This window comes from Perna viridis, chromosome 1 (genome assembly GCF_037379345.1).
Source record: "Perna viridis isolate PV_CMFRI_1.1 ecotype Kerala chromosome 1, ASM3737934v1, whole genome shotgun sequence".
In the NCBI taxonomy this organism is placed as follows: domain Eukaryota; kingdom Metazoa; phylum Mollusca; class Bivalvia; order Mytilida; family Mytilidae; genus Perna; species Perna viridis.
Genome location: NC_142445.1, coordinates 2,683,161 through 2,705,342, shown reverse-complemented (window position 1 = coordinate 2,705,342; position 22,182 = coordinate 2,683,161). Strand labels below are relative to the sequence as shown.

The 22,182-nt window shown below is 31.7% G+C and overlaps 1 protein-coding gene across 4 annotated transcripts in view; it reads left to right on the top strand.

The window, feature by feature from the left end:
- Positions 1–9,002, top strand: part of LOC148626852 (receptor-type tyrosine-protein phosphatase alpha-like) — a 61,297-nt gene extending 52,295 nt beyond the window's left edge. For all 4 annotated transcript variants that reach the window (XM_088549685.1, XM_088549621.1, XM_088549529.1 and 1 more), the window contains 3 exons: positions 981–1,132; positions 1,652–1,787; positions 5,610–9,002. In XM_088549685.1, the coding sequence (XP_088405811.1) occupies positions 981–1,132; positions 1,652–1,787; positions 5,610–5,681 (360 nt within the window). In that variant the 3' untranslated portion in view covers positions 5,682–9,002. The remainder of the gene's footprint in view (positions 1–980; positions 1,133–1,651; positions 1,788–5,609) is intronic.
- Positions 9,003–22,182: the final 13,180 nt, after the last annotated feature.

Sequence of the window (22,182 nt, the reverse complement as noted above, 5' to 3'; positions counted from 1 at the left end):
GGTCATGAATACCCTTGAGTGGCCTAGAACAGATATTGTGCATCTCGGTAGGATTGTTACCTCTCTGATATATTCATCATTTCCATTCTCGTTATATAAGAAACTTTGCTTGAGACAAATGACACCACGGATACACTGAAATCTGCTTCTCTAGATATTGACAAAAAGAAGAAAGATAAAGCCTTTGACAAGCCTTTGATTTACCCATTGTCAACTTCAACCCTATCATTGTAGTAACATTTAACCAGCACCTGTGTATGGATAATTTTTCTCTCAATAAGTTTGTCTAGAAATTGCGGCAATGACACCGAAATTCTAGATATAATTCAAATTTTGCCTGGGGTAGTGGGACAAGAACATATTTTCCCATAGAATTGCCTTCATGAACTGATTGACCGATACGGAGTATCCGTTTCCAAAATAATCAACAACCTCCATTTGTCTTCCTTTTTCACTTGCCATTCCACGAACAGCACGGTGATTGCCTTGCGGAAAGCAAGAAATACTCCTACACGAGTAACACTTTAGTTTCTTACTTGTTTTTATAAGGGTTCCCTATATTCATTTTTCAGTGAACTGTTTTAGTTCTTTTGTTTTGTATGATTTGCTTTTCGTTAGTCGTGTCTTATGACTTTTTCGTTTTCCCGGCATTGTCTTTTTTTTTGCTTTATATTTAGCCTCCATTATTTGTGTTTTTGAATATGACGTCAAGTATTATCAAAATTAAAATGATGTCCGATGTGCCTTTTAAAAGTCAAAAAGTAAGAACACAATTTTGGTGAAACATGTATTTTCAAAACTGAATAAGCATAAATGATTGTTTTCTGGACTGTGGCCAGTTGTTTCTGGACAATTAGGTAAATGTATATAAACGAGTTATACCAAACCAGACAAGATGTTTTTATTTGATGACAAAACAAATAAACCAAATTTAGAAAGCAGAAATGAAAACAAAATTTTTTAATCATTTTACTGTGTAGGGTAGAGACGACAACAGAAGAGTTACATTGGTTCTTTATGGTGATTGGAGAAAAGATAAAGAAACGCCCAACTCAGTATCATCCATGGCTGAGTTTCTACAGACTGTAAAACAAGTTGATGGATCTGAGTTAGGAATTCTTGTTGTTTGCAGGTAAAAAAGTGCAAATAACTTCTCTTTTAACCTTTAAATGACAGCATGTTATTTACACGCAGTTTTTTACGGTTTTTGGTACTTTTTTTGTTATGGTTCAATTTTGGTTTCATAGTTTTAATTTCATATTTTTGTTGTGAACGCATAAAACTGAAAAACAAGTATGGACAAACAAATCAAAGGGTTATTCACTGAAAAAAGCCAAAACACAACAAAAAAAAAACAACAGGCAACAAACAAATCAAATAAGACGAAGAAACCACGTAGGATACTTATCCACCAGTCTTGTAAAAGGTCCGAAATATCCAAAAATTCCCTACAGAATCCCTATAAATGTAGTAAAATATTGACTTTAATAATACTCAATTATCTCAAAATCAAGTCCGGTGACCTATTTATTTTTTACAATGAAATTCTACAGTAAGTTCATTCAGGGTCATCTTTGAGAAAAACAAGGAAAATTTATCTACTAAAAGTATTGGATATTATCTACCTTAAGTTAACTTTCGTCCTCTTTAGGGATGGCTGTCAACGAAGTGGATTATTTCTTACTCTGTGTTTAGCCTTACAACAGTCTGAACATGAAAACGAAATCAACATCTTCCAGATCGTCAGAAGTATTCAAAGCCGTCGACCAGATTTCATTCCCTCTTTTGTAAGTAAATATCATATTTTCAGCTATGCTCTTTTTATTAAACGATGCTTTTGATGTTGTGTGTTTTTGAACTATGATCGCCAGTTTAAAAATGGTAACAAACTTTTGTTCTGTTACATAAATAATCTATATTGACATTGATTTATCATCGATTATGGCGATTATACATCTATTCTAACGAACGTAAAATGAACTGTCTGTTTGTTGATATCTCATTTTGTCTATATAGTGTGTGTTGGGGTATTCATAGAGGGAGTTGGATGTATTGTTGAGGTATTCATGGAGAAAGTTGGATATTTTATTGAGGTATTCATGGTGAGAGTTAGGTGTATTATTGAGGTATTCATGGAGAGAATGGGATGCATTATTGAGTGAATTTTATGGTGTCTTTGCTTGTTGTTTCAGTTCATTTGTTATCTTATATTAAAACAAAGCTCAAGCTAGCGAACAATAAGCCAGCGAACAATAAGGCTGCAAAGAATAAAAACGCTCGGGGAAACTCCAATATGTAAAAACCATAGAACATAACAAACCAACAATGGAATTTACCATTTTATTTCATATTATTTATGTATCATTAGATAATTGTGTAATAAAATTTTTGACACTATTGTGTTTATGCACGTATTTCTAATGCATTTCAAATTTCTTTATTGAAACTGGGATTGAAAACTTTTGAAATAAAATTTTGAATGCCTTCATAGACATAAGATATTAGTTTGCATACTGATATGTATAATTAACTAATTTAGGACCCTGATTTAAGGCCCGATTTGTAAATGTCTGGATCTGACATTTATAACTCTGTCAAGTATAATTGTTTGACATTTCAGTTACATAAAAAACAGAATAATGTTAAAAATAAACAATGCTCCTTTTATTTAGATACATAAATAAATTATATCCCCTTTTTGAAAAAAAAAAACATACAAACAAAAAAAAATGAAATAAAAATAAATTATGAACTACCACTGTTAAATTTCACTCCTCCTCGAAAAGACATTTCTATAAATAGTTAATTCGTAACTAGAATGAAAAAAAAAATAATGTGTTGCGTGGGATGCTGATTTGGGGGAACGATCCATATGCACATCTTAGAAATTTGATGGTTTACTAACCAATATATTGAAAACACAGCCAGTAATTGTACTTAAAAGTATAAGGCTACGAAATATTTTATAACTACTTGAAAAAGGGTCCCCTGCATAACATATTAAACTGCCCAATTTCAAACCTGACTTCACAAGAACAGTTGATATATAGATTCTAGACATTTGCAGATTAACTAACTGGTAGGGTGATAACCTGACCCATAATAGTATAGACGTTCACCACCAAATTTCCAAGGTGTGCATATGAACCGTTCTCCCAAACTGGAAATTCGCCATGGAAATTTGGTGCTGAACTAACCGATATGGTGACTAACCAACCCTAAACCTGAATGGCCTGTAAAAGCTTTGCCGTAGGAATTTTTTATGACACCTTGAAGAGGGATCCCGTACATGACGTTTTTTGCCAAATTTGAATTCCATGTTTGGAAGATCGGTTCATATGCACACCCTGAAAATTTGGTGGTGAACTATTATGCCATTTGGGGTTAGGTAGTCTCTCTAACGGTTAGTTTACCTCAAGATTTGTAGCATCCATACATGAACATGGCAGTATGTTACTCAGTAAAATACTTCGTAGCCTTAAGCTTTTGTGGACAATTAAGGGCTTAGTTTTCTATATATTTGGTTAGTTAATCGCCTAGGATGTGGATATAGATCGTTCCCCCAAAATTGGGACACCCCCCCCCACACACACACACCTTATTTTTTCTCATTCTAGTCATGAATGAACTATTTATACAAATGGGTTTTTTAGGAGTGAAAGTTAACAGTGACGAGTGATTATTTTTTTATTTCGTTTATTTTTTCAATTGTTAGTGTGTTTTGACAAAAGGGGTGGTATTTATTTTTGTATCTATATATTTTGTTTCTACATAGAATTGGAATTGTTTATTTTCAACATTATTCTTTCTTCGTGCAACTGATTTGTGTTATAAAATTAAAGTTAACGGAGTTATCAATCTCAGATCTACAAATGAGTGCATTAACCCAGGGTCCAAAATAAATTACATTGTATATCAGTATGGAAACTACTTTCTAACGCCTATTTAGGAAAAGCTACATAACGAATAAATTCAATTTTTCAATCTGTTTTTACATGGAAAATAAAACATTTAAAAATGGTAATTAGTATACTCGACATTATGTCGCCTTTAGATCCAGTCAATGTTAAATCTAGAAATTGCATTCAAAATTTTATTTTAAAAGTTTTTAATCTCAACTTCAATAAAGCAATTTGAAATGCATTTGAAGGACGTGTAGAAAAATTGTGTAGTCAAAAATTTTATTACGAAATCATCCAAATGTTACATGTGAATGACACAGTCCGTTGTGGGTTTGTTATGTATTATGGTTTTTAGGTATTGAAGTTTTCCCTGCTTTATTGTTCGCTAGCTTGAGCTTGGTTATATTAAAGGAGTGGTTAAGGCTTTATAAAAATATTTTAACCCCTACGCTGACACACGTCTGTCCGGGTTGTTGTGATGGTTTGCGTCACCATACTTTCAGAAATTTGGGAAGAGCAAATTTATTAACCAACCAACAATCGCAATTACTTCTGAGTCCGTTTAGTTATCATTTTAATAATCTACAGTAACATATTGTTCCACCCTTCCATATAGAGATTTCAACTTTTATTCTTCGGCTCCAGCGGTCACGCGGCTTGATTTAAGACCCTTTTGTTTTGTTTTGTTTCTTTTGCATTGCTAGTTCTTTGTTTCTTCGATTATGATATTCAAATTTCGTTTTAATCACGAAATCAAGAGTAATCAAGGGAACCAAGGCTATAGCGGCAATCAAAATAATGTAATCCAGGGACAAAGACCAGACATGGAAAACAGACATACACAACAAAGAACATAAAGTAACTAAAATCATACATACAAAGTAACAAAAGCAAATGGGCAACTCGGGCTCCACTAAAAACTGTGAGCATTTTCTCGCGTAGTCCTCCACGGCATCCATAAGAACTTTAAAGTTATAATTCCAATTTATGAAGCGTGTTTCACGGTACTTGGGACTTTTATAAAGGATATACGTAGAGATTCGTTTTCGATGATGATTAAATCTCCCTTAACGACGTGACCAGAAGGACCATATTTGAATGGAGAGTTTTTGCAAGATCAGTCAGGTGGTTTAGCCTTGAAGTCCTCAATGCAATGCAATGCAATGCAATGGGTGAAGTATAGGAATATGAAATAATTGGTATGGATTTGTCATTGAAATATGGGGGATTTTTTTTGTAACATTTTTGTGATGGAGGATGTTAGCCAAATTAATTGCATCTATACCATTGTTGACAAACTGTAGTGTAAGTGGTCGTTTTTCTTCATCTTGACTTTTCACACAAACTGGTTTGAAGAATCTGTGGAACCAATATCCAAAATAATGGCAATAAGTCTGCATAATGATGAGGTTGGTTCAGAAACAGGAGTGTCAAGACTTGTTTTGTAAAGGTAGTGTAGTAGAGTGAGAGGTATAGAATAGTTTGGTTCTAATTTGATGGTCCAAGAGTTTTTTTGTATGGAAGGAAGGAGACATCATGTAACTTAGGTGACGTATAGTGGCGATGGCCATGACTCCATTCCATTACATTTCATTACATTTATGCTATTGTTATATTGGCTTGAAAGGTTTCCTATACTTTAAATGTTGTCATTGCATTAACCTTAATTAAGCTTGTCTTTAACTCTTGATATATTGTTTATTTTAGGAACAGTACAAGTTTGTTTATGAGGTCATCAGGAAATACATGTGCTCCAGTGTTCTTTATGTCAACACATGACTCGCTTCAATTCTGTCTCCGAATATCAATACGCCGGAAAGTGTCTAGGGAGAATGTATAACTGTATTTTAACGCAAAACTTTTTAATGATGATCTATTAAATATGTTCACATTGGGTTTTCCTCATATTTAGAATTGAACATTTCGCATTTTTTTAATTATATTTACTTTGTTATTTACAAATGTAATTGTACAGACCCAATATAGATGTCCAAATGAATTTAGGGGAACATACTTCACGATTTCGTCGAATTCTTTCTTATTATTTCATTTTATTAGAAACTTTAATAAATGATTTTTTAAGGATATGATCGCTTCACATCTCAAATTTTGGACTTTAATTTTGATGTGTCATTTCTTGAATATTGTTAATATTTCCAATGGTTTTCTCCCTGGTTTTGAACATTATGTATATATACATTTTCTTACTTTCTGTCCATAGACTCATCAGTTGATGTAACTTCTTTGACAAGGTATAATTGGATACCCTTTTGGTTACCTTTGGGGTCTGACTTGATTTTTATCAATATTAACACATATTTTAAAAATTACCGCTACTGGGTCAAAAATACAGCTGGTATTTACCGATTTTATATGACGCAAAGCCAACTAGTGTTCGCTTGGGATAATTTCTGTTTTTATCCCAACACAATATATATTTTTTCGTATTCAAATAAAAACAAATGTTCGTATTTATCATTTGCTTATTTCTTTCATGATAATTACTTTAAATCGAAGTCGAAATAAGAAGTCGGGCATTGTTCAAAAAGTTTTGTTGTAACGGCATGTCATTTCAAAACCTGTCAAAACTTTAAACAAAATAAAATGATATTTCACACGGTAATTTTAAAAAAAGACCATCGTGCCAATCGAAAATTTTATATTATGCCTCTCAAAATCATTTTTTTCTGAATTGATTAAGTTGAAACTAGAGGAAAGAGTTCTATTCATTTGTATATTAACACAAGACATAATTTTTTAAAATATTTTATTACTTCATTTTTTTCATAAACACTGAAGCAAAACATCTGGAATTACAATGTTTTTGTGTCGCCTTATTGATCATTTTATGAAAAAAAATAAGCATCATTTCCATTTAATTCGTATGGTGTCCTAGTTAAAAATGATTTTTACGCACTATAATGATAATATTATTTAAAACTTTTTGAAGCATGTCGCAGATTTGTATTATTTTTGCTAGATTATTACCGAATTATACTCACTTGCAATATGGCGGGTGCCGCTGCCGGTACAGGACATGCTTACATTTTCAGAGCACCTGATGTCACTCTCGGTTTTTTGTGGGAGTTCATATTGCTGTGCTTTAGTTTTTAGTGTGACGTCTTGTTTCCCTTATCTTCAGTTTTATTGTTAATTTGTAATATGTTTTTAATCGTGTTTCATGTGCTCAAGTTTAGGCCATGATTTGGATTTTGACATATTTGCATCATCCCACTGCTGACGCTTCGGTATCTTTTTCCAGTATGAATTTATAATAAAAATTGATCTTATATGACTTATAACATTCCCAATTAGTCGGTTATTTTTTGTTTTGCAAAATATATTTGGGGTTCCTTAACTGAATTAACCGATCCTTGCATTTGAAGTAAAGTCAATTTTTAAACAAATTTACACCTCTGGTCCCTGTTACCCCAAAGACTCCTGTCTTGATGGCAGTCAAATTTCCGGTGGTTAATAATTTATATTTGAAGTTGCTTTCTATGAAATTTGGGGGAAAATAAGTAAATGTAATAAAATACTGACCTACCGATCCATTTTTCTGGCATGTAAGAAGAAACAGAGGTATAATTTTTTTCTGGCCTAACTGTCAGAAGCTGCATTATTTTTTTTTCATAAGCAGTGACATGAATTGTATTTTTTTCTGCACACACACACGCACACCAAGAAAAAATCCTTATTTTATACATTCTACTATTTCATAATATTTTTTTTTAACTTTTTAGCTTTTTTTAATTTTCTTACGCACCTTTTTGAAATTTAATCTGTAAGTGTTTCATATTCACAATCTTATCATGATTGAACATTCAATTGTCTGGAATGACTTCCTTTACGGCACTATTAAAAGAGTGGGGCTTGGTAATTGTGGGGTAAAAAGAGTTCAAAATGTAAACTGTTAATGATTGAATACTTTTTATGTGACATCTTATCAAGATGAAAGTATCCAGTATGTTTTTGGATATTAATTAGAATCCAGCATATTATTACATAGTTTTACGCAACTTTTATCCAGGATATTATTTAACGGTTAAATATCATGCAAGAAAATATTAACTTACATGTTCATGTATATCTTTTTAAATAATTTAACAACAAAATTTGATCAAGGATCACATTAAATGACAAATAATACACCATTAAATCATATTGTTAAAACATTAATGTTTGTTTTAGGTAGTGCTTCAATTCCAAATTGATTTATTCACTTGACAGGGAAAATGTATTGACAATAATACACAGGCAAATCCAAATTAACTATTAATAGTACTCAAAAATACTGCTTTTTTCTAAACATGATTTATTTATCATGAATGAATTCTGTTCACCATATGAGAACTATTCTAGATTTTATTTAATAGTATGAAATAATATCCTAAGTAAAATTAGGAATATATCTAGCTGTTTCCTAATAACTTATTGTAATATCATCAATCAAGCAGTGGAAAAAATTTAATCGGTGTGGAAAAATGTTCATAAAAAAATATCCTCAGAATCAAATAATGTAAAATAATATCCATAGGATAAGATTTCATCCAGATAGTATTATGTCTGACAACTGTAAGAGTCAGTGTTTAATCAATGTAATCGACATAGATAAAACATTTGAAACAACTCAACGTAGAGTCATATTACACTTGAACTTGAATATTGTACATATACATGATCAAACAAATAGAAACTTACATTATGGAAGATACATTGCCGTTTTGACATAAACCATATTATTATAATATCATAAAATTCAAGTTCTTTATTAGCACAAACACAATTACAATAATTGGCCTAATATTATACGAGACCATTGCAATGATGTTTTAAGAGAAAAATATAAGTGAACTACAAGAAAGTAACATTCTAATCCTATTACCGTAAATATGTTATTTTTATATTGTAATTATATACTGTTTTGTTTTATTTGTTTGTGTGTTTGTTTGCTTTGTTTTGTTTTTTTGTTTTTTGTTTTTTTTTTTTTTGTTTCTTATCATATGTTACTTTTCAATATTGTTTGCTTGTGTGCTTTGATTTGTTGCTTATACTTTATCTTTTTCTATTTAAGCCTTTATTAAAACTTTATTAACTATATCTTCTTTTTGGTTTGTAATGCATTCATTCAATTGATAATTTTTAACTGTTAAATGAAACACTCGTGATAGTTTTAGTGATATATCCCGCGCAAAAGTGTATCCATCAAGTTAATCAATACCCTTGGGATGCATATATATAACTCAGAAGAGAATGGGTGCCGTTCGATTTTTGGATTTTATGTAATTATGAATATGCTGCCAGACACAAGCGTTTTCATAATTTCCGGACAATAACTTTAGTATAGGTGAACTGATTTTCTTTAGAAATTGTACTCCAAGGTGTCAAATCACAGAAGGCCAACTTTGGATTGACTTTAGAGGTTATGACTTGATACACTGAGAAGGGGGTCTAGAATGACAAACAATGACTTCTGTATAATAACTGAGTATTTGTAATTGCCTTCTTTGATAGTGTGCTAGAAGGTGCCAATGACTTAAACAATTCAGGCCAAAAGGGGGAACTTAGCTTAGCTTCTAGATTTTCTGAATGCTGTGTCCATATGTGCAATAAATTATTTAGGATTCAGCTTTTGGGGTTATATCAAGCTGTGTCATACGAAGCATTTTATCAACTTACTGAAATAAGAGACGGTAACTAAGGTTAATCGAATTTATTTTTGACTATTAGTAGTAGATTGTACAGATTATTATACAAGACCATGAAATTATATTGTAATGAACTTCAATATCCTTCTAGAGTTATCTGCCCCTATTTTAACATTAGCAGAATGTCAGTCTCGTAAAGATTGTACAGGGTATGTACCCTAAAAAGTAGGAATGCACCTATATACATGATACTTTGATAATATGGTAAATTTTTTTATCAAATCTCGATGAAATTGGAACGCAATCGTTGTCTTTGGAGTGTACACAATTTGTCTACAATGTGAGCTTATTTCTGTATAATATAAAGGTATTGAAAGGAATTAATATATTCCCACTAAATTAAAAACATATTCTTCCATGCGGAACAATGTCTCCATTGCCCTTGGAAACTTATAGCTAATGTATAAATATGGATACATTTTCAGTCCTATTATTTAACGTTACTTTGAGATGCCACTACTTTTTAATACGCAAACATACTAAAATGATATAAATGTCCTGAATGTGTATTTTGTAATATACATTTGCTATAGATGTTAGGGTTCAAAAAAGTTAAAGACCTGCACGATTCCCAAGCCTGGAACTTCTAGATTTTGTCACACTTTTGTTATTGATTATTACTATTTTATTTCATGATTTTGTATGGTATAGTGTAATGCCCATATCATTACGAGTTTTCTTACTATCCTAGCATATACTAAATAATTAAAGTTACAACACTACAGGTTACAGACCACCAATTCAACCAATGAGCATTCGGAACGTACGCAAAAATAGTCCTACGCAAAAATTACCCCTGTTCCTCATAGTGCTGTGAAAAAAGTTCTCATCTTATTTAAAAAATTTAAACAGTTTCTGAAAGGAAAAACATTTCTGTACATTTTATAGGTGCATTTTGCTTCTTGTGATGTGAAGCCTAATCTCCATAATGATTTTTATATATACCCCTATCTTGTGAAAACACTGGGATTTCCCATGCTATTTATAGACCCTTCACTTCCGGTGACCAGTACTGCACTGCAAGTCTGCTAACCCCACATGCCATTCTGAGGATTGTGAGCTGACATATGTAGAATCATGCTGATATATAGTCCTCTGCAGGTTAAAGTTAAGGTAAAGTCCAGAGAAGCCATTGAATATTGTGAAATTAGCATAGAAGCCTATGGAAAGTTGAATTAGTGGTTTTTAGCCTTAAGATGAAGCCATGGCAAAATGAAAAATTTCTTGAAATAGCTTTAAACTACTTGAAGATCTTGTTAACTTTGCCATGAGAGGAATACACTACAAAAATCCTTCAAAATATGCATTTTTTTAAGTTATAGGTCCAAATTATGGAAAATTGGTCTTTTTGGCTGATTTTTATGTCCTATCTTGTAAAAAGTGTAGAAAATTTAGTAAAAATATCAAATATTAAACTTTGAGGGCTATATTTACCTAAATATGGTGGTAATAAGCACTTGAAATCAAGTTTTGTGTAGATTTGAGCAAAAATTAGGTTAGAAATGAGGAAAAACTCACTTTCATTACTGGGGTTAAGGCCATATCAGCATTCCCCTATGGCAACATGGAAAATCCATTATTGAGTACTTTTTTTGCTTTAGGTGCCCTTTACTGGTCATGTTTTAATGTGAAAACACTGTACTTACAAATTTAAAGCCAAATATATCACCTTTTGTGAAAATTTAAAGATTTAGGATTTTTGACATGTGATCAAGAAAAAGGGGGAGGCATGTCAGAAATAAATTTTTAAAAATAGACCAATTTCTCAGAAAATGATTACTTTTAAAACTATTTCTTCATTAATGTTGTTAAAAACAAGTTGTGATTGATATATTTATTTGAAAAGTCAGAAAAAGTTCTTTGCAAATATTTAATGCATTTAAGTATGGTAGAATATTGTCACTTTTTTGCTCGCACAACTTGGTTACCCTATATTTAAAAATCAAATACTTAAAAAAGTGCTTGTCACATTTCACTGAAACTTTGCAAATGCATTCAGTATGTGTGTAGGAAGATACCTGTATAGTTATTTATTTTTTCTAAGACAAAAAGTGACTCTTTAGGTTACAGACCACCAATTCAACCAATGAGCATTCGGAACGTACGCAAAAATAGTCCTACGCAAAAATTACCCCTGTTCCTCATAGTGCTGTGAAAAAAGTTCTCATCTTATTTAAAAAATTTAAACAGTTTCTGAAAGGAAAAACATTTCTGTACATTTTATAGGTGCATTTTGCTTCTTGTGATGTGAAGCCTAATCTCCATAATGATTTTTATATATACCCCTATCTTGTGAAAACACTGGGATTTCCCATGCTATTTATAGACCCTTCACTTCCGGTGACCAGTACTGCACTGCAAGTCTGCTAACCCCACATGCCATTCTGAGGATTGTGAGCTGACATATGTAGAATCATGCTGATATATAGTCCTCTGCAGGTTAAAGTTAAGGTAAAGTCCAGAGAAGCCATTGAATATTGTGAAATTAGCATAGAAGCCTATGGAAAGTTGAATTAGTGGTTTTTAGCCTTAAGATGAAGCCATGGCAAAATGAAAAATTTCTTGAAATAGCTTTAAACTACTTGAAGATCTTGTTAACTTTGCCATGAGAGGAATACACTACAAAAATCCTTCAAAATATGCATTTTTTTAAGTTATAGGTCCAAATTATGGAAAATTGGTCTTTTTGGCTGATTTTTATGTCCTATCTTGTAAAAAGTGTAGAAAATTTAGTAAAAATATCAAATATTAAACTTTGAGGGCTATATTTACCTAAATATGGTGGTAATAAGCACTTGAAATCAAGTTTTGTGTAGATTTGAGCAAAAATTAGGTTAGAAATGAGGAAAAACTCACTTTCATTACTGGGGTTAAGGCCATATCAGCATTCCCCTATGGCAACATGGAAAATCCATTATTGAGTACTTTTTTTGCTTTAGGTGCCCTTTACTGGTCATGTTTTAATGTGAAAACACTGTACTTACAAATTTAAAGCCAAATATATCACCTTTTGTGAAAATTTAAAGATTTAGGATTTTTGACATGTGATCAAGAAAAAGGGGGAGGCATGTCAGAAATAAATTTTTAAAAATAGACCAATTTCTCAGAAAATGATTACTTTTAAAACTATTTCTTCATTAATGTTGTTAAAAACAAGTTGTGATTGATATATTTATTTGAAAAGTCAGAAAAAGTTCTTTGCAAATATTTAATGCATTTAAGTATGGTAGAATATTGTCACTTTTTTGCTCGCACAACTTGGTTACCCTATATTTAAAAATCAAATACTTAAAAAAGTGCTTGTCACATTTCACTGAAACTTTGCAAATGCATTCAGTATGTGTGTAGGAAGATACCTGTATAGTTATTTATTTTTTCTAAGACAAAAAGTGACTCTTTAGGTTACAGACCACCAATTCAACCAATGAGCATTCGGAACGTACGCAAAAATAGTCCTACGCAAAAATTACCCCTGTTCCTCATAGTGCTGTGAAAAAAGTTCTCATCTTATTTAAAAAATTTAAACAGTTTCTGAAAGGAAAAACATTTCTGTACATTTTATAGGTGCATTTTGCTTCTTGTGATGTGAAGCCTAATCTCCATAATGATTTTTATATATACCCCTATCTTGTGAAAACACTGGGATTTCCCATGCTATTTATAGACCCTTCACTTCCGGTGACCAGTACTGCACTGCAAGTCTGCTAACCCCACATGCCATTCTGAGGATTGTGAGCTGACATATGTAGAATCATGCTGATATATAGTCCTCTGCAGGTTAAAGTTAAGGTAAAGTCCAGAGAAGCCATTGAATATTGTGAAATTAGCATAGAAGCCTATGGAAAGTTGAATTAGTGGTTTTTAGCCTTAAGATGAAGCCATGGCAAAATGAAAAATTTCTTGAAATAGCTTTAAACTACTTGAAGATCTTGTTAACTTTGCCATGAGAGGAATACACTACAAAAATCCTTCAAAATATGCATTTTTTTAAGTTATAGGTCCAAATTATGGAAAATTGGTCTTTTTGGCTGATTTTTATGTCCTATCTTGTAAAAAGTGTAGAAAATTTAGTAAAAATATCAAATATTAAACTTTGAGGGCTATATTTACCTAAATATGGTGGTAATAAGCACTTGAAATCAAGTTTTGTGTAGATTTGAGCAAAAATTAGGTTAGAAATGAGGAAAAACTCACTTTCATTACTGGGGTTAAGGCCATATCAGCATTCCCCTATGGCAACATGGAAAATCCATTATTGAGTACTTTTTTTGCTTTAGGTGCCCTTTACTGGTCATGTTTTAATGTGAAAACACTGTACTTACAAATTTAAAGCCAAATATATCACCTTTTGTGAAAATTTAAAGATTTAGGATTTTTGACATGTGATCAAGAAAAAGGGGGAGGCATGTCAGAAATAAATTTTTAAAAATAGACCAATTTCTCAGAAAATGATTACTTTTAAAACTATTTCTTCATTAATGTTGTTAAAAACAAGTTGTGATTGATATATTTATTTGAAAAGTCAGAAAAAGTTCTTTGCAAATATTTAATGCATTTAAGTATGGTAGAATATTGTCACTTTTTTGCTCGCACAACTTGGTTACCCTATATTTAAAAATCAAATACTTAAAAAAGTGCTTGTCACATTTAACTGAAACTTTGCAAATGCATTCAGTATGTGTGTAGGAAGATACCTGTATAGTTATTTATTTTTTCTAAGACAAAAAGTGACTCTTTAGGTTACAGACCACCAATTCAACCAATGAGCATTCGGAACGTACGCAAAAATAGTCCTACGCAAAAATTACCCCTGTTCCTCATAGTGCTGTGAAAAAAGTTCTCATCTTATTTAAAAAATTTAAACAGTTTCTGAAAGGAAAAACATTTCTGTACATTTTATAGGTGCATTTTGCTTCTTGTGATGTGAAGCCTAATCTCCATAATGATTTTTATATATACCCCTATCTTGTGAAAACACTGGGATTTCCCATGCTATTTATAGACCCTTCACTTCCGGTGACCAGTACTGCACTGCAAGTCTGCTAACCCCACATGCCATTCTGAGGATTGTGAGCTGACATATGTAGAATCATGCTGATATATAGTCCTCTGCAGGTTAAAGTTAAGGTAAAGTCCAGAGAAGCCATTGAATATTGTGAAATTAGCATAGAAGCCTATGGAAAGTTGAATTAGTGGTTTTTAGCCTTAAGATGAAGCCATGGCAAAATGAAAAATTTCTTGAAATAGCTTTAAACTACTTGAAGATCTTGTTAACTTTGCCATGAGAGGAATACACTACAAAAATCCTTCAAAATATGCATTTTTTTAAGTTATAGGTCCAAATTATGGAAAATTGGTCTTTTTGGCTGATTTTTATGTCCTATCTTGTAAAAAGTGTAGAAAATTTAGTAAAAATATCAAATATTAAACTTTGAGGGCTATATTTACCTAAATATGGTGGTAATAAGCACTTGAAATCAAGTTTTGTGTAGATTTGAGCAAAAATTAGGTTAGAAATGAGGAAAAACTCACTTTCATTACTGGGGTTAAGGCCATATCAGCATTCCCCTATGGCAACATGGAAAATCCATTATTGAGTACTTTTTTTGCTTTAGGTGCCCTTTACTGGTCATGTTTTAATGTGAAAACACTGTACTTACAAATTTAAAGCCAAATATATCACCTTTTGTGAAAATTTAAAGATTTAGGATTTTTGACATGTGATCAAGAAAAAGGGGGAGGCATGTCAGAAATAAATTTTTAAAAATAGACCAATTTCTCAGAAAATGATTACTTTTAAAACTATTTCTTCATTAATGTTGTTAAAAACAAGTTGTGATTGATATATTTATTTGAAAAGTCAGAAAAAGTTCTTTGCAAATATTTAATGCATTTAAGTATGGTAGAATATTGTCACTTTTTTGCTCGCACAACTTGGTTACCCTATATTTAAAAATCAAATACTTAAAAAAGTGCTTGTCACATTTCACTGAAACTTTGCAAATGCATTCAGTATGTGTGTAGGAAGATACCTGTATAGTTATTTATTTTTTCTAAGACAAAAAGTGACTCTTTAGGTTACAGACCACCAATTCAACCAATGAGCATTCGGAACGTACGCAAAAATAGTCCTACGCAAAAATTACCCCTGTTCCTCATAGTGCTGTGAAAAAAGTTCTCATCTTATTTAAAAAATTTAAACAGTTTCTGAAAGGAAAAACATTTCTGTACATTTTATAGGTGCATTTTGCTTCTTGTGATGTGAAGCCTAATCTCCATAATGATTTTTATATATACCCCTATCTTGTGAAAACACTGGGATTTCCCATGCTATTTATAGACCCTTCACTTCCGGTGACCAGTACTGCACTGCAAGTCTGCTAACCCCACATGCCATTCTGAGGATTGTGAGCTGACATATGTAGAATCATGCTGATATATAGTCCTCTGCAGGTTAAAGTTAAGGTAAAGTCCAGAGAAGCCATTGAATATTGTGAAATTAGCATAGAAGCCTATGGAAAGTTGAATTAGTGGTTTTTAGCCTTAAGATGAAGCCATGGCAAAATGAAAAATTTCTTGAAATAGCTTTAAACTACTTGAAGATCTTGTTAACTTTGCCATGAGAGGAATACACTACAAAAATCCTTCAAAATATGCATTTTTTTAAGTTATAGGTCCAAATTATGGAAAATTGGTCTTTTTGGCTGATTTTTATGTCCTATCTTGTAAAAAGTGTAGAAAATTTAGTAAAAATATCAAATATTAAACTTTGAGGGCTATATTTACCTAAATATGGTGGTAATAAGCACTTGAAATCAAGTTTTGTGTAGATTTGAGCAAAAATTAGGTTAGAAATGAGGAAAAACTCACTTTCATTACTGGGGTTAAGGCCATATCAGCATTCCCCTATGGCAACATGGAAAATCCATTATTGAGTACTTTTTTTGCTTTAGGTGCCCTTTACTGGTCATGTTTTAATGTGAAAACACTGTACTTACAAATTTAAAGCCAAATATATCACCTTTTGTGAAAATTTAAAGATTTAGGATTTTTGACATGTGATCAAGAAAAAGGGGGAGGCATGTCAGAAATAAATTTTTAAAAATAGACCAATTTCTCAGAAAATGATTACTTTTAAAACTATTTCTTCATTAATGTTGTTAAAAACAAGTTGTGATTGATATATTTATTTGAAAAGTCAGAAAAAGTTCTTTGCAAATATTTAATGCATTTAAGTATGGTAGAATATTGTCACTTTTTTGCTCGCACAACTTGGTTACCCTATATTTAAAAATCAAATACTTAAAAAAGTGCTTGTCACATTTCACTGAAACTTTGCAAATGCATTCAGTATGTGTGTAGGAAGATACCTGTATAGTTATTTATTTTTTCTAAGACAAAAAGTGACTCTTTAGGTTACAGACCACCAATTCAACCAATGAGCATTCGGAACGTACGCAAAAATAGTCCTACGCAAAAATTACCCCTGTTCCTCATAGTGCTGTGAAAAAAGTTCTCATCTTATTTAAAAAATTTAAACAGTTTCTGAAAGGAAAAACATTTCTGTACATTTTATAGGTGCATTTTGCTTCTTGTGATGTGAAGCCTAATCTCCATAATGATTTTTATATATACCCCTATCTTGTGAAAACACTGGGATTTCCCATGCTATTTATAGACCCTTCACTTCCGGTGACCAGTACTGCACTGCAAGTCTGCTAACCCCACATGCCATTCTGAGGATTGTGAGCTGACATATGTAGAATCATGCTGATATATAGTCCTCTGCAGGTTAAAGTTAAGGTAAAGTCCAGAGAAGCCATTGAATATTGTGAAATTAGCATAGAAGCCTATGGAAAGTTGAATTAGTGGTTTTTAGCCTTAAGATGAAGCCATGGCAAAATGAAAAATTTCTTGAAATAGCTTTAAACTACTTGAAGATCTTGTTAACTTTGCCATGAGAGGAATACACTACAAAAATCCTTCAAAATATGCATTTTTTTAAGTTATAGGTCCAAATTATGGAAAATTGGTCTTTTTGGCTGATTTTTATGTCCTATCTTGTAAAAAGTGTAGAAAATTTAGTAAAAATATCAAATATTAAACTTTGAGGGCTATATTTACCTAAATATGGTGGTAATAAGCACTTGAAATCAAGTTTTGTGTAGATTTGAGCAAAAATTAGGTTAGAAATGAGGAAAAACTCACTTTCATTACTGGGGTTAAGGCCATATCAGCATTCCCCTATGGCAACATGGAAAATCCATTATTGAGTACTTTTTTTGCTTTAGGTGCCCTTTACTGGTCATGTTTTAATGTGAAAACACTGTACTTACAAATTTAAAGCCAAATATATCACCTTTTGTGAAAATTTAAAGATTTAGGATTTTTGACATGTGATCAAGAAAAAGGGGGAGGCATGTCAGAAATAAATTTTTAAAAATAGACCAATTTCTCAGAAAATGATTACTTTTAAAACTATTTCTTCATTAATGTTGTTAAAAACAAGTTGTGATTGATATATTTATTTGAAAAGTCAGAAAAAGTTCTTTGCAAATATTTAATGCATTTAAGTATGGTAGAATATTGTCACTTTTTTGCTCGCACAACTTGGTTACCCTATATTTAAAAATCAAATACTTAAAAAAGTGCTTGTCACATTTAACTGAAACTTTGCAAATGCATTCAGTATGTGTGTAGGAAGATACCTGTATAGTTATTTATTTTTTCTAAGACAAAAAGTGACTCTTTAGGTTACAGACCACCAATTCAACCAATGAGCATTCGGAACGTACGCAAAAATAGTCCTACGCAAAAATTACCCCTGTTCCTCATAGTGCTGTGAAAAAAGTTCTCATCTTATTTAAAAAATTTAAACAGTTTCTGAAAGGAAAAACATTTCTGTACATTTTATAGGTGCATTTTGCTTCTTGTGATGTGAAGCCTAATCTCCATAATGATTTTTATATATACCCCTATCTTGTGAAAACACTGGGATTTCCCATGCTATTTATAGACCCTTCACTTCCGGTGACCAGTACTGCACTGCAAGTCTGCTAACCCCACATGCCATTCTGAGGATTGTGAGCTGACATATGTAGAATCATGCTGATATATAGTCCTCTGCAGGTTAAAGTTAAGGTAAAGTCCAGAGAAGCCATTGAATATTGTGAAATTAGCATAGAAGCCTATGGAAAGTTGAATTAGTGGTTTTTAGCCTTAAGATGAAGCCATGGCAAAATGAAAAATTTCTTGAAATAGCTTTAAACTACTTGAAGATCTTGTTAACTTTGCCATGAGAGGAATACACTACAAAAATCCTTCAAAATATGCATTTTTTTAAGTTATAGGTCCAAATTATGGAAAATTGGTCTTTTTGGCTGATTTTTATGTCCTATCTTGTAAAAAGTGTAGAAAATTTAGTAAAAATATCAAATATTAAACTTTGAGGGCTATATTTACCTAAATATGGTGGTAATAAGCACTTGAAATCAAGTTTTGTGTAGATTTGAGCAAAAATTAGGTTAGAAATGAGGAAAAACTCACTTTCATTACTGGGGTTAAGGCCATATCAGCATTCCCCTATGGCAACATGGAAAATCCATTATTGAGTACTTTTTTTGCTTTAGGTGCCCTTTACTGGTCATGTTTTAATGTGAAAACACTGTACTTACAAATTTAAAGCCAAATATATCACCTTTTGTGAAAATTTAAAGATTTAGGATTTTTGACATGTGATCAAGAAAAAGGGGGAGGCATGTCAGAAATAAATTTTTAAAAATAGACCAATTTCTCAGAAAATGATTACTTTTAAAACTATTTCTTCATTAATGTTGTTAAAAACAAGTTGTGATTGATATATTTATTTGAAAAGTCAGAAAAAGTTCTTTGCAAATATTTAATGCATTTAAGTATGGTAGAATATTGTCACTTTTTTGCTCGCACAACTTGGTTACCCTATATTTAAAAATCAAATACTTAAAAAAGTGCTTGTCACATTTCACTGAAACTTTGCAAATGCATTCAGTATGTGTGTAGGAAGATACCTGTATAGTTATTTATTTTTTCTAAGACAAAAAGTGACTCTTTAGGTTACAGACCACCAATTCAACCAATGAGCATTCGGAACGTACGCAAAAATAGTCCTACGCAAAAATTACCCCTGTTCCTCATAGTGCTGTGAAAAAAGTTCTCATCTTATTTAAAAAATTTAAACAGTTTCTGAAAGGAAAAACATTTCTGTACATTTTATAGGTGCATTTTGCTTCTTGTGATGTGAAGCCTAATCTCCATAATGATTTTTATATATACCCCTATCTTGTGAAAACACTGGGATTTCCCATGCTATTTATAGACCCTTCACTTCCGGTGACCAGTACTGCACTGCAAGTCTGCTAACCCCACATGCCATTCTGAGGATTGTGAGCTGACATATGTAGAATCATGCTGATATATAGTCCTCTGCAGGTTAAAGTTAAGGTAAAGTCCAGAGAAGCCATTGAATATTGTGAAATTAGCATAGAAGCCTATGGAAAGTTGAATTAGTGGTTTTTAGCCTTAAGATGAAGCCATGGCAAAATGAAAAATTTCTTGAAATAGCTTTAAACTACTTGAAGATCTTGTTAACTTTGCCATGAGAGGAATACACTACAAAAATCCTTCAAAATATGCATTTTTTTAAGTTATAGGTCCAAATTATGGAAAATTGGTCTTTTTGGCTGATTTTTATGTCCTATCTTGTAAAAAGTGTAGAAAATTTAGTAAAAATATCAAATATTAAACTTTGAGGGCTATATTTACCTAAATATGGTGGTAATAAGCACTTGAAATCAAGTTTTGTGTAGATTTGAGCAAAAATTAGGTTAGAAATGAGGAAAAACTCACTTTCATTACTGGGGTTAAGGCCATATCAGCATTCCCCTATGGCAACATGGAAAATCCATTATTGAGTACTTTTTTTGCTTTAGGTGCCCTTTACTGGTCATGTTTTAATGTGAAAACACTGTACTTACAAATTTAAAGCCAAATATATCACCTTTTGTGAAAATTTAAAGATTTAGGATTTTTGACATGTGATCAAGAAAAAGGGGGAGGCATGTCAGAAATAAATTTTTAAAAATAGACCAATTTCTCAGAAAATGATTACTTTTAAAACTATTTCTTCATTAATGTTGTTAAAAACAAGTTGTGATTGATATATTTATTTGAAAAGTCAGAAAAAGTTCTTTGCAAATATTTAATGCATTTAAGTATGGTAGAATATTGTCACTTTTTTGCTCGCACAACTTGGTTACCCTATATTTAAAAATCAAATACTTAAAAAAGTGCTTGTCACATTTCACTGAAACTTTGCAAATGCATTCAGTATGTGTGTAGGAAGATACCTGTATAGTTATTTATTTTTTCTAAGACAAAAAGTGACTCTTTAGGTTACAGACCACCAATTCAACCAATGAGCATTCGGAACGTACGCAAAAATAGTCCTACGCAAAAATTACCCCTGTTCCTCATAGTGCTGTGAAAAAAGTTCTCATCTTATTTAAAAAATTTAAACAGTTTCTGAAAGGAAAAACATTTCTGTACATTTTATAGGTGCATTTTGCTTCTTGTGATGTGAAGCCTAATCTCCATAATGATTTTTATATATACCCCTATCTTGTGAAAACACTGGGATTTCCCATGCTATTTATAGACCCTTCACTTCCGGTGACCAGTACTGCACTGCAAGTCTGCTAACCCCACATGCCATTCTGAGGATTGTGAGCTGACATATGTAGAATCATGCTGATATATAGTCCTCTGCAGGTTAAAGTTAAGGTAAAGTCCAGAGAAGCCATTGAATATTGTGAAATTAGCATAGAAGCCTATGGAAAGTTGAATTAGTGGTTTTTAGCCTTAAGATGAAGCCATGGCAAAATGAAAAATTTCTTGAAATAGCTTTAAACTACTTGAAGATCTTGTTAACTTTGCCATGAGAGGAATACACTACAAAAATCCTTCAAAATATGCATTTTTTTAAGTTATAGGTCCAAATTATGGAAAATTGGTCTTTTTGGCTGATTTTTATGTCCTATCTTGTAAAAAGTGTAGAAAATTTAGTAAAAATATCAAATATTAAACTTTGAGGGCTATATTTACCTAAATATGGTGGTAATAAGCACTTGAAATCAAGTTTTGTGTAGATTTGAGCAAAAATTAGGTTAGAAATGAGGAAAAACTCACTTTCATTACTGGGGTTAAGGCCATATCAGCATTCCCCTATGGCAACATGGAAAATCCATTATTGAGTACTTTTTTTGCTTTAGGTGCCCTTTACTGGTCATGTTTTAATGTGAAAACACTGTACTTACAAATTTAAAGCCAAATATATCACCTTTTGTGAAAATTTAAAGATTTAGGATTTTTGACATGTGATCAAGAAAAAGGGGGAGGCATGTCAGAAATAAATTTTTAAAAATAGACCAATTTCTCAGAAAATGATTACTTTTAAAACTATTTCTTCATTAATGTTGTTAAAAACAAGTTGTGATTGATATATTTATTTGAAAAGTCAGAAAAAGTTCTTTGCAAAT